Source organism: Hyperoodon ampullatus, assembly GCF_949752795.1.
Source record: "Hyperoodon ampullatus genome assembly, chromosome: 12".
NCBI classification, from domain to species: domain Eukaryota; kingdom Metazoa; phylum Chordata; class Mammalia; order Artiodactyla; family Ziphiidae; genus Hyperoodon; species Hyperoodon ampullatus.
Genome location: NC_136925.1, coordinates 87,009,807 through 87,023,570, shown reverse-complemented (window position 1 = coordinate 87,023,570; position 13,764 = coordinate 87,009,807). Strand labels below are relative to the sequence as shown.

Here is a 13,764-nt window from a genome sequence, read left to right as displayed (position 1 = left end):
TTAAACCATCAATATGTAGTGAGTTTTTTATATCTTCACATGCTTGTTGTGTAATTTGTATTGCGTTTATATTGCTTCATGAGCTCTCCTCTCATTAGTATTTGCATGATAGATCTTTTCCATTCTTTTATTTCAGATTTTCAGTGTCTCTAATTTTAGAAATGTCTCTATAACTAAATTCATTTTAATCCAGTTTGACACTGTTTGTCTTTGAACTGGAGAGTTTAGCCCACTCACACTGATTGTAATTTTTGATATATTTTTATTTGTTCCTATGCTGTTAGTTTGTGTAAGGTCTAGGATCTGACTCTGCCTTACTTACAAACTAACAATTAGCATGTTCCCGCTTTATGGGTGTTGTAAGAAGACATAAGCTTCCAGGATCAGAGAGAAGGGACGTTACCAGTCTAGTGACATGAGTACCAGATTTGCATTGGTTTCCTTTGCCCTCCACCACTCAAGGTGCAGTGAAGGGGGACCATATGGATGCCATGTTCACAGTGAACCTGCATCCCAGCCGAGGAACACTGAGCCTGGGGACCTTGTGTTTAGAACGCAAGGGGTAAGCAGGCCTGTTCTTCGTCCTGGAGGAAAATGTTACCTCATCCTGCAAAGTTGCTCACTGCAAACACAGCCCTGAGAAATGGGTTAAGAGTGCTCAGTGTGCAGTGTGTTCCTCACACACTCGGCATGAATGGATGAGGAATGCAGAGACGCTCTGGGCCCTGGTGGTTGCCACTCCCAACAGCTTGTGTTTTCCACTTATCCTCCTTTTTCTGAATTTCTTTTTTCCCTTCTTTCTTGTCTACTTCTGGAATATTTTCTTGCTCTATACTTTTGTCTCTATTAAGTTAAGAATTCCAGTCAGCTCTCCCATATCTGCAAATTCAGCATCTATGGATTCAACCAACCTTGGATCCACCAATGGTACGACAGCATTTTATAAAAGGGATTGAGCATCTGCAGATTTTGGTATCCGAGGGGGTCTTGGAACCAGTTCCCCATGGATACCAATTGACAACTGTACACAGTGAATTTCTACTTTTTCATTGGTTGCCCTAGAAATTTTAGCATGTATATTTAACTTAGTCTAAAAGTAATTTGCATCTTTATTGACTTCCAGAAAAAATACAAGGACGTTAGAAGATTGTAACTCTGATCACCCTCCTTATGCATATGCTGTTTTTTCAATCAGGGTTTCATTTCTAACTTGATTTTTATTTCTTTTTATGCAGTCCATGAGTGTTTAGCTCTCCCCATATGTTTTCATTGGTAGTGAACTTTCTCAGGTTCTTGATCTGGAAGTGTCCTTCTGGTTTGCATTCTGTCAATTTTCAGCAGATCTAACTTTTCCTTTATCAACTCTTTCTTGAACTTTGTCTAAAGTGCTATTTAATCTACCTGTTTTAAAATTTACATCATTATGATTTTATCTATTTATTTATTTATTTATTTATTTATTTATTTATTTGCAGTACGCAAAAAAGGCCACTGTTGTGGCCTCTCCCGTTGCGGAGCACAGGCTCCGGACGCGCAGGCTCAGCGGCCATGGCTCACGGGCCCAGCCGCTCCGGGGCATGTGGGATCCTCCCAGACCAGGGCACGAACCCGTGTCCTCTGCACCGGTAGGCGGACTCTCAACCACTGCGCCACCAGGGAAGCCCCCGATTTTATTTTTAAAGTTCTACTTTTGTTTACAAATCTGCTGGACCATTTTATAACCTCTAATTTCCTTGTAATGCCTTCAGGCCCCCTTTTTGGTCTTCAAACATATTAAGCAAATGTATTTTATATTATTTATACGAAAGTTTCAGCCTCTGCAGTCTTCGTGTGTCTGATTCTGCAACTTGCTGTTTCTACTCACTCTGTGCTCCTGGTGGCTTACCTCCTCGTGTATTTAGCAATTCATGATCCTGAGCCCATATTCCTGATAATTTTCTCCGTGGTTTAACTTTGAGACCCCTCCAGAGTACTGACATTTGCTTCCATGTGGCCCTCGGGCTGCTATAAGCTGGGATCTTTAAAAAGTAAATATCTGGCTTGGAGTTTTTCAGAGTGTGAATTTTGGCCTCCACTGGCGTGAAGAGGAGGCACAGAAACATCAGAGGAGAATTCTCTTTCTCTTTCCAGCCCTCATAACTGCATAAGCAACTCTCCTCCTGCAGGGAGAGAATTTCCCAGCTTACCTTAGGGTCTGCCCCGCCAGGGTCCTGACTTTCAGGGTGGGTCTGCCCTGCCCTCCCACCTGCGTGTGGGCCCCAGGCTTTCTTCAGTTCTCCCCCAACCCGCCCATACCCCAGACCCTGATAAGACCTGGGTCTCGATCACAGGGATTGACACGGGCCACAGGACAAATGCTGCTCAGAACACTGCTTACCTTTGGAGAACATCTTCTCATCCTCATCCTTTGTCTAAGTTTGTTTCCCCCCCCCTTACTATTGGCCCAGCCGTGCTTTAAAAAAAAGAGAGAGGATTTTCCCTTTGTTTTACGTATCTGCCTCTACATACGTAACCCGCTGTATTGCCAGGAATGCCCTCACCCTGCCCCAGCCTGGTCCTGTGGCCTTCTGATGAGGATGATGAGGGATGGACCACAGGACACTACACGCCATGGAGCCTAAACCCCTATTGTTTTGTTGTTAGTGTCCCTGAGTATTTTTTCATGTGCTCATCTAGTTCCCATCCCTAACATAAATATCTAGTGCCTGAAAGGCTGTAGATGTCTATGAAACATTTTTTAAAAGATGAACATTTCCTGCTAAAAAAAATTCTGGCAAGGATTTCACATTCTCCTTTGTACCCAATTCCAGGTCTTGAGAGACTTTTCTATTATAAGAGTTTTTTTTTTTTCTTTTTAAGTTACAAAAATCCTTCCTGCTGTAGTTTTCACCTGTTTCCTCTTTCCGGCTAACTCCCTTCCTTTTAAAGTTCCTCTCTAATTTATGTACAGGCTCAGGTTGACAAGAAAAAGCCTTTATTTCTCTATTCACAGGTCAGTTTCCTCACATACTGTTAATTCTCCGTTGAGTTGTGAGCCTTCCTACTGACTGTCTTTGTCGTGAAGGTTCACTGCACATTTGTGGGATGAGAAGTGTGTTTGTCTCCACAACAAAGGGCTGCCGGCACAAAGCCCCACCAACGGGGTGGCTTCAAACAACAGAAATGTATTGTCTCATCATTCTGAAGGCCGGAAGTCCAAGATCAAGACATCAGGAGGTCCCTGGTCCTCTGAAACCCGTAGGGGACTCTTTCCTGCCTCTTCTAGCTTCTGGCCATGGCTACATCTCTCCCTTCTCTGCCTCCGTCCACGTGGCCTCCTCCACTGTCTCTGCCTTCACACGAGGACACCAGTCACACTGGATTATGCCCGCCCCACTCCAGCGTGGCCTCATCTTACTGTGTCTGCGATGACCCTATTTTCAAATAAGGCCACATTCTGAGGTCCTGGGGGTCAGGGTTCTAACCTGCTTTTAGAGGGGACACAACCCAACCTGTAACAACACGTAAACAATAGTGAAGCTCAAACCCGGAAGCCCTACGGATGCCGTCGCCTCCCGGTGACAGAATGTGGGGTTTTGCCCCTCCGCCCTTTAAAACACTGATAATTAGAAAAGGCCGAGTGAGAGCACCGGCACTAATGTTTTCAAATGTCCTACGGCGGCACGGACGCGTAGTCAGAAGCCTCACCTTGGTGCCCCTCTGCTGCATCCTGAGTAAACTAAGTTTTCACAAGGAAACCGAGCCTTTCTGCTCCCAGAGCACAGCATTCTTTTGCCAAAGGCACTCACGCTGTCTGTCCCCAAGGCCATAAGGAAGCCGCTGGAGGCTGCCACCTGGACTTCTGTCTGTGAGATGCTCCGATGGCAGACTCTGGGCCCCAGTGGCATTTCCTGGGCAAGTGCAGTTGTCTAGGGAAGTGAGGACCCCAGCCCGTCACCCCTTGGTTGCCACCCCTCTTGTGCTTTCTTTTGATGTCCAGCCACTATTGCTTGATACACTGTGAATCTGTGAGGTCCTGGACGTGCAGACCTTGTCTGAATTCTTCTCTTGTTGTGTCAGTTCAGACGGTTGGTTCACCTCCCTGGGCCTCAGTTTCTCCACCTCATAAGATGGGGTTCACTGTGTCTGCTTCATGGAGTTCCCAGTGTGTTACAGAGATGGAATAATAATGTAGGTCCAGATCTTCCTAACCAACAAATCTCTGATAACAGTCATCACAGAATCCCTTTAAGCCAGCGTGCACAGAGTGCTTGCTGCAGACAGTGGCCGTCCCATGTGCTTCCAGGTGGGTAAGAGACACACGGAAGCCAGGAGTCGTAACCCGGCACAGTAAGTAAAACAAGGACCCCAGGGGAGGACTCCCTAGCACAGCCTGCGGGTGCGGGGATTCCATTAGGCTTCCCAGCAACAATAGTGAATCTTGAAGAAGGTGGGAAAGCGGGTGGGAAGGACATCCAGGCAGTGGCCACAGCGCAGTGGAGGCTGGACGTTCCTGTTGACACAGGTGTCCGCACAGTGGGCACAAGAGGAGAGGGCGCCGTGATGGAGGAGAACACGGCCTCCTGGCTCTGGGGTCGCACTTCATTCCTGCAGACGCTGGAGCTATGGCGTGCTATTTGCTTCTAAACAGATTGCTTTGGTAGTGGGATCGCAGACGGGTTGCGGGGGTGGGGTGGGCAGCATGGAGCCAGGACTTACTATATTCCTGCACGAACAGTTACTGATTGCGGGGCTGGAAGGAAGGGAGACAGGGACGCTGCTTAGAAAGCGTCACAAGTCTGGGTCGTTACGCATACGGAATGAAGGAGTGACAGAGTGGCTAATAGTTCTCATCTTCTGCTTCAGGCGGTGGGGTGACTGGCCGTGCCCTGCACAGCACAATAGAGTTTAACGGAGAGAGCTTTCAGGCCAAAATTCTAGAAGAGGGGTATCTACTCCTTTCCCAGGCGTGCCATTGATTTTTCTGTGTGAAACTCCAGGATTTTAACACGTAGCATCTTGGTTGAGCCCTGTACAATTTACGGAGCACGTCCTCCTACTGGTTTCCTGTGTGGCGTTGCCAGTTCTGTAGGTGACAACCTTGTGAGGAAAGTAGACAGGTTTCTCCCCTCCCCGCTCCCCTGCCCCGCTCCCCCGTCATCACACAAAGCGGGCTTTCTGGACCTCAGCGCTGACGCGTTTGGGATGGGCTCGTTCTTGGTGGGGATGGCCTGTGCGCTGCGGAGATTCATCGGCAACCCTGGCCTCTGCCCACTAGATGCCAGCAGCATCCTTCCTGTCACCCCCACTTGTGACAACCCAAAATGTCTGCAGACGTTGCCAAATGTCCCCTTGACAAAGTCACCCCCAGTTCTAAAGGCTCGGAGGATTTTGGCAAAGGTGAAGTCATAATCGGAACAGTGGGTAGAAATTTAATTCAAGATGTTTCACCTTCTGACGTGCATTCCACGGTGCGATGCTTCTTACCACGGTACGTTTTTAGATATCGCTCCCTGAGCCACAGCTATGTCGTATTTGCCCTTTAACAAGGAGGACATTTATGTTCAGCTACATCTATTCCGTGTTCAGGATTACATCCTTTTAATTTCCAGAAGTATTTTATTCATTTTTACAGTCTCTTGTTTGTTCATCACATTTTCATTTCTTCCTTTTATTTCCTTAAACATATTAGATTTGATAGTTTTCCATTCGACGTCTGCTAAGTCCAGCAGCTGAAGTCCACGCGTCTGATGCTGTGGTCGGTTGTCTTGCTGGCTTTGCCGACACCCCGTGTCCTTGTGAACTGTGCGTTCAGTGGCTGTGAGCTTGTGCTCCTGGTAACTGTGTGCGAGGAATTCTTTGAATCCTGGGTTTAATGTGGATTTCTCTAGAGAGCATTTCTGTGTGTTTCTGCTGGGCACCTGGGCTTAGAACCATCTGAGCCCACTTTAAGTTCTCAACTTGAGTTTTCGTTGTTGCTTTTGCTTACATGGAAAGTGAATTAGGTCCACAAGCCTGTGTCAGAGCTGCCTTCCCTGCCACCCGACCCTGCGTGGCTGGGCGTCTGACCTCCGTGGCCCTTGAGGGTTAAATTTGAATCTCCAGATTGCAACCGTGGACGGCATTCTCGACTCCGCACTGACCACTTCCATTGTAACTGGTTTGTTGCACAAACCTGGCTTGTGCTTGGATCATCACACACCTTCCACTCTTTGTCGGAAGAGTGGACAATGAAAGGACCCTGGCAATTTCGACGGCTTTCCTTCCCTCTCTTGAACAAGAGACAACTGCATGCACTTTAGGTTTTAAACTTGATCAGGAAGTTAGTGTTTCCAGTCCTAGGACTGATCAGACTCAGACATTCTCTTTGCCCAGCTTGAATTTCCATCACACTGGAAGCCTGCAGCATCCTTTTCAGGGTCAGAGCGGGAGGAGAGGAGAGATGAAGACGTACTTAAACTGCTCCTGGCCCGGCTGAGCCCCTCTCTCATGCTCAGCTGTCTCGTCTTCTTCCGCAGTTACTGTATCTGGAGACCCTGCCCCCGTGCCCTCTCTCCCCAGCTGCAGCCCACTTACAGGACAGCGGCCTTTCATTTTGGGGGTTACTTAGAATTCTTCCCTCAGCCTTGGGCCTGGTGCCGGCCAGGGCCTCAGGGACCTCCACACGTGCCCGTCTCCAGCACGGCCACGTCTCCTCTGTCGGAGACATTGATATATCCTTCTCCCCACAAGCCCCGGGAACGCAGGCCACTCCGTGAGCCGTCCCTCCTGGTGCCTCCCTGGGGCCATGGCCGTCCTCTCCCTCCTTTAGAAGCCAGGCCCCAGCACATCACAGCTGTCACGGTGGGGCTCGAAATATAGGAGGGGGCGTCCCCCCACCCCCGGAAGGTCCTTGGGGAGGAGGGAAGGGAAGGTGGAACGGCACAGGGTTTGCCAGTCACGTTGCTGAGAAAAGCCTCCCTCCCCTGCCTGCCCAGGGCGTCCTGCGTTCTCAGGGACGGGGCAGCTCCAGGCCTTGGGAAGCTCTCGGTTATCATCCTTGGAATTCTGAAATCGTTAACCTCTTGTGTATCGGGGACTTGGTAGGAACTCTACTTTCCGTTCATCCATCATGAAATTCTGTTTGTTCCAAGTTCTCCATAATCTTGTTCTTCCGCAGCTGGGGACCGCGTCCCCTCTGTCCAGGACACGCGTCCTTGTCTGCAGAGCTCACCCCAAATGCCGCCTCCTCGGCTTCTCCAGTTAGGATTCGCTCCTCATTTAGCTCTGTTCTTGTAGCATTTCCTTACATGTTTCTTTCACATTATGTAAAACCTGCATCCGATTTGTCTATTCGCTTTCCTTCTCTAACACACGGCAGTGTACTTCTGGAGGTCAGGAGCCGCGTCATAATCACGTCCGTTTCCCCTGGGCCGAGCACTGGGCCAGGTGCTCAGAGGAGCTTCATAATCGTGTGTTCAACTGAATCGAATGCACACCAGCCAGTCTGGTCCTCTCTTGGAAGCAGCATTAGCCATGGAATTCAGTCCCAGACCGATCGTGCTTAAGTCAGGGAGAAACTCAAGATAATCAGGTGTCTGCTGAGCTCTTGGCCTTCTCTCCAAGCTTCCCCACCCCATCATCTGGGCACCAGCCCAGCCTTTATTAAGCTCACTTTTTCTTTCCCAAAATTTGCTAGGGATCATTTGGACCCAGGTTAAAGTGGGCCCTGATACCTACCCCAGATTTGGTGGTCTGGAGGGTTTGGTGGTAAATGATTGCCAGAGACTTTGATATACCTCTGTTTTACTGGCAGAAGGGCAAACACACTTGTTCTAGCAATGAAATGAATTTCTCAGTTGAAATATGGAAGCTGCTTTTTTTTTTCTTTTGAGATGTCCAAGTTCAATAGAGCCATTTTGTAGCACTCAGTTGTGAGGGATTGTGGATGTCCCATAGGACACTGCCTTCCCAGTCCTGTTACACCAGGTCAAAATGCTCTTTAAAAAAAAAATAATTTTTTTAAAAAAATTTATTTACTTATTTGGCTGCACCGGGTCTTCGTTGCAGCATATGGGCTCTTAATTGCAGCATGCGGGATCTAGTTCCCTGACCAGGGATCAAACCCAGGCCCCCTGCATTGGGAGTGTGGAGTCTTAACCACTGGACCACCAGGGAAGTCTCAAAATGCTCTTGTTGGTAAAACACAAGCCTTGTGTTAAAACACAAGCCTGCCCCAAGGCTATTGCTCTGAGCAGGGTGCCCCTGAGCTAGCATCATTGACAAACCATACTCCTGTCTCTGAGTAGTTGTACCATCTACCCACAGCCGGCTTCTTCCTCATTCTCGGAGCAGGTGACCAGACCGATGTCTGATGTCCGTCAGCTGCTGTCTTTTCCAGAGAAGCAACATGGCACAGCCCTGGCCTGTCTTTGTTTGCTTAGAGCTGGGATACCTGAGTGGTGGTGGCAGGACACCCAGGGTGGTAAGAAGCTCATTCCCAGCATAGGGATAATGGCCCTCCAGCAGAAGAATCCTTGCGGGAAGCAGGAACCGGTTTGGGGCATATTTTCATCTTAGGGATGCACAGTGGGAACACAAAACATGCAAGTGTGCTCAAGCTCATCAGGCAAGGAAATGGCAGTGCCAGCATCTTGATGCTAAGCTGTGCTTACCACCATTAAACCCCAGGGAGACTATCTGACCTCACCTCTTGACCCAGATGCAGCATGAACCTACCAGTTCTTATCTGGGAGCATCCGCTGTCTTTACTCACTTTAGCAAAGATAGCCTGACACAAGTATTAATGCGACCTTTGATTAAGCCAAGGGATGATATGACATGTAGATTTTTCACAATCTGCCTAGCAAAGCAGTACTTAGCACACAGCAGCGGGTGCAAAAATGCTTCTGGACTTTTCAGGGGGTGGTGGCAGTATGCTAATGAGATTGTTTGGCCCTGTTTTAAACATAAAAATACGTGGACAGTGCACAAGAGGAAAACAAAAGACTGCACAGAGTCCTAAGCTCACAAATCCAGAACTGCCTACAGCCCTCTGGTGAGCATTTCTAGGAAAAAAAGAAAAACAAAGGGTGTTCCCCTTTAAGGTAAATCCCCTGCAGCCCTGCAGCTGGTTTCTGAGAGCCCTGACTCAGGACAGTCTGTGTTTAGGCCCTGATAAGTCATCCGTTTGGATAATTTTCTATACATGGAGTCGGAGGTCATGGAGAACGGATGTGTCTTTGTTCTCCAAACACTGCCCTGGGAGGCTTCTCCAGCTGGCTGCCGGCGTCCCGGGCTGCGTGGGGATCCGTTCATCACCCGGGCAAGGACTGGCGGACCCCCAGGTCGGGCGCCTGGGCCGCGGGGACGGGCTCAAGAAGAGGGCCCCAGGGGCCAAGGGTTGAGGAGAGGTGCAGAGCGCACGTGAGCAGGCTCATGGTGCACCCTTCCACCCTTTTGTTCCATGTTCTAGAAGTGTTTGCTAATCAGCAATTAAAGTTTTGTACAGCACAGAAGAGCATGATTCCAGGGTGCTTTAAGGAAAGAAAACATGACACCCCAAGCTAGAAAAAAGCCCAACAGGCCAATGAAGTAGAACAGAGAGCAGGCGACAGGCACAGCTGAGCCGCCTCAACGCTCACCGCCCGCCCCGCGCGGCGCAGCAGTCCTCCGCGGGCTCATCAGGCATGCGCCGCCGAGGGCGCTGATTGGCGGAGGGGGCGGTGGGCGGGGCAGAGCCGCAGAGAGCAAGTACTTGGAGGCGGGTGGGGTGGGGGGGGAGGAGAAGTGAGAGCCTGGGGCTGTAGGGCGGTGGGCGCTGATTGGCGGTAGTGGCTGAGAAGAAGGAGGTGGGCGTGGCTGGGCGCGCCGGCGGGCTCTGATTGGCGGTAGTGGCGGGGGCCTGCTCCTCCCTGGGCCTGAGGAGGAGGAGGAGGAGGAGAAGGGGGAGGAGGAGGAGGGAGAGCTTGGGGCGGCGGACTCTGATTGGCGGTAGTGGCGGAGGGCCGGGCGGGGCGGCAGGTGCTGATTGGCAGTAGTGGCTGGGGGCGGGGCGGGGCGGGGCGGGGTTGCCCGGGGCTGGTCCTCGCAGGCAGGAGGAGGAGGAGGAGGGAGCGCTGGGCCCCCGGCCGCCGTGGCCGGCTCGGCCTGCCCTTTGTGCCCGCAGCCCGCGCCCCGTGCCGATGGCCGCTGCGCCGGGCTTCCCGACCGCTCGAGCCCGCAGACGGACCTAACCCCGCGCGCCTGGGATGCGCCGGGGATGCGCGTCCTCCGGCCCTGCGGCTCCTCGCGGCTGGGCGCCGGGCGATGGAGCTGAGCATGAAGAAGTTCACCGTGCGCAGGTTCTTCTCCGTGTACCTGCGCAAGAAGTCGCGCTCCAAGAGCTCCAGTCTTAGCCGACTCGAGGTAAATGCCCTCGCCTCTGAGCGCGCAGGTACCCAGGTCCCCGCCGCGCCCTGGAGGATGCTGCGGGTCTTGGGGCCATCCCGAGCCCTTTCCTATTGTCACATGCACGGTCACCCTGAGACCCATGTCAGGGAGTTAAAGTTGAAAGCTGGTCCGGTTTTCCTAAAACCGAACGTTATTGTTGGGACTTATAACTGGACCGGTCCTCGGGTCCTCAACAGGGACTAAACTTCGCCCCCATTGAATTTCTAACTAATTTTGTTCTACGCTCTGCGCAGGGTTTGGGGTAGTCACCCTGGGTGCCCACAGGGGTGCTCCGGGTGGGGAGGGCTTTTCAGCCCGTTGTCGCTCGCTATGGCACCTCAGAAGTCCCAAGTACAGAACCTGCCCAGCCCCACCCTAGGCTGGTGTTGATCGGGTTTATTTTGCCTTGACCCAGAGCCACACAAATACTACCATGTAGTGTAGATTGTTCGTGTATTTGAAATCAGTGTAGAATTGACAAAAAGGGATTTTTTTTTTTAAAGGCAGCAACACAATTTACTTGGACCAGTCTGAAACGGTGCTCAGTAGTAAAGTGCCTGATGCAATATCTCTGCAGCTCGGGGTTTGATATAGATTCGTCCCGAAAGCCAGAGGACCCTGAAAATAGTGTCCTTTTCTCGGGTCCTGCATCATGTCATCTTCAGGTTTCCAAGTCATCTGTGGACGGTTCTCTAATGTGTTTTGTATTTCAACAATCACATCTTATTCTCTTCATCCCAGTGTCCAGAGTACGTGGTTGAATCTATAGATGACCAAACTGTGAAGCATGTTTAAGTAAAAAAAAAAAAAAAAAGACATTGTGGGGTTTGGGGGGAGGGGGTGGGAGCTGATGACACAGCCTAGAGATTTCTTTTGACATTGCTCTCGCCTGTGCCACAAGGCTGGCACCTATGGAGGTTTTGATGTGTTTTTTTCTAACGAAGTCAAATCAATTGGAACAATGTCACATTTTTCATCTTGAGTTTCTTTGTCCTGGCTGCCATGATATTAGATACAGGCATGGGTTCTGCAACAATTAAGAGGGCTTTAGGGAAAGCTCAGGAATAGACATGAAAGCAACAGGGAATTACTTGTTTAAAAAGTTTCTGTTATGATATCACTAAATCAGAATTTTAAGAACTAGGCTAGGTTTCTGAGGGTAAAACATATCTTTCAAACAAATACAACTCTTAATTAAATTGTGGAGGAGGGCTTGCTTTAAACCTCATGCTGACAGAGATGAAGCATAAGTTCATTGAGATAAGTCATTTTCCTGGGTCTCAGGCACTCAAAAAACGAAAGTGGATGAGAATAGAAACTCAGAAGAGTATTCACCTTTATACCTAGTATGTCTTTATTCATCGAAATGCCAAGTTTATTATTCAGCTCCTTGTCCCCTTCCATTTATTGTCCTTGTCAAGGCGAGGCAGTAAACTCCCGGAGTCGTTTAAGAAGAGGAGCATAAACACTGGCAAACCCGTGGGGGTCAGGAATCCTCTCTCAGCACGATATACTCACCTCTGGTGTTCTGGTTTGCCAAGGAGAACCGGGTTGTGGAAGTGCCTCAAAAATATATATAATAGGAACCAAGTGTTGCTTAGAAACGATGTTGCTTCAATGTGAAAATAAAATTTCTGTATACAAAATAAAACTATAAATAAACCATCAGCTATGCAGAAGGTCAAGCTGACGAGGAAGAAATGTCGTCTGTCAGCATGTGGTCAGTGAGCACTTCGTCTGACCCAGGTGCCTGTGCTGGGGGCTGGACAGAAGGTCTGATAAAGATGCCCAGCACTGATCCGCTGCTCTGTTCTCTGCAGATGCTCTCAGCAGCTGCTTGCAGTTGATACTTGTGAAAATCCAGGTAGACATGTGTTACTATCCTCATTCTACTGCTAGGGAGGAAAAACCCTGAGAACAAAACCTGAGAATCATGCTGAACACCGAACAACTAATTCACTCTGCAAGTGTTTACTGAGAACCTCCTATGTGTGCAGCTCTTTTCTGGGCATGGTAGGTCCAAAAAATATAAGACGTAGCAGCCCTGGCCTCATGGTGCCTCCACCTAGTGGGGGATCGAATCAGTGACTGACTGACCTGTGCTTCAGTCCAGTAAATTCCATGTTCCTGCCCGGCTACCTTCCATCATTTCCCAAAGAAGCCTGTCTATTCATTTGTATAGTCAGAGCAGATTATAGACCAAGAAGCACTCACCAAGAATTGTGAAATTTAAGAAGCAGGTTTGTCAATAATTTGAGGTTGAGAAATAGGACATATAAAGTACTTAACAGGGATATGTACAAAGTCCTCTGTTTGGACTAATGAAAAAGATAACTCATTTTGGAAAAAGAAACGTAGTTATTTTTAAACTCTTTCTGTGAAATTTATATTTTAAAATATACACAGAGACTTTGAAAATTTTTGTTTTCTTTACATTCAAAATCTAGTGATATTAACAGGAAAGTAACAGTACTTACTTTAAGGTTGAAACAGTATCATCTTTGTCAAAAAGACTTTTAGGGAGAGGATTAGTGTTTCACACTTGCTTTTAAATTTGACTTGACTTTCCAATCTAGAACTCAGCACTCTAACCACCAGAGAAGCCAGGTTGTTTGATCAGATTTGGAATCAGTTTAGGAATTACATCTTAAATGCTTTTACAGTGTATCAGCATTGCAGCAGCTGAGACGGCTAGATCTTGGACTCTGGCAAGGATGATTTGGGGGGTTTCTAAAGGCAACTTGGATGTCTTGCACAGATTTCTATGTGCATGGCCTAGAATGGTTTCAGGGCTCAGCATCTGCCAGACCCTCACCCCCGAGAAAGCTCTGATATCAGGTCATTGACAACATTGCCTGCGAGCCATAGTACCTCTAGAAGGTGTAACCATTGCCTCATCTAACTGTCCATTTCATAGATGAGAAAATGGGGCCCAGGGAAGCAAAATGACTTGCTTATGCTCCTAAAATGTTTGACAGGGAGTTCTTTACTATAAGAGCATGTACTGTTTATTATTCATTTTAGCCATTTCAGGTTGCATGGTTATTGGAGTTTACCAAGTATTAGATGATGCATGAATGAAAACTATTACAAGTTTTAAAAGAAAACTACTCTAGGGGATATTTTGGAATGTGCTTCATAACCTAAAGTTATTCTAGAAAACCTTTTCTGGAAGTTAGAAAGTTCCAGGTGAATTTGGGCTTTGCATCAGATTTACTCAAATTGGATTCTCACTTCTACCTCTCACAGCAGGGCAGTTCCTTAAACTCCCTAAGCCTCATTTTTCTCCACTGTGAAATGGGGATGGTAATAGTTCCTGCCTCTTGTGGTTAATATGAGGCGTATGAGCTACCATATGTAAAGGCTTAACGCGGA

At 48.6% G+C, this 13,764-nt stretch overlaps 1 protein-coding gene across 3 annotated transcripts in view; it reads left to right on the top strand.

The window, feature by feature from the left end:
• Positions 1–13,764, top strand: part of RPS6KA2 (ribosomal protein S6 kinase A2) — a gene marked incomplete at both ends in the record, with an annotated part of 338,217 nt that overhangs the window by 170,359 nt on the left and 154,094 nt on the right. The window contains one exon of one of the 3 annotated variants that reach the window (XM_079716507.1): positions 10,239–10,365. The exons of the other annotated variants lie outside the window; for them this stretch is intronic. Coding sequence (XP_079572633.1) covers positions 10,267–10,365 — 99 coding nt within the window. Of the gene's footprint in view, positions 1–10,238; positions 10,366–13,764 lie in introns of those variants that run through there. 3 annotated transcript variants of the gene reach the window in all.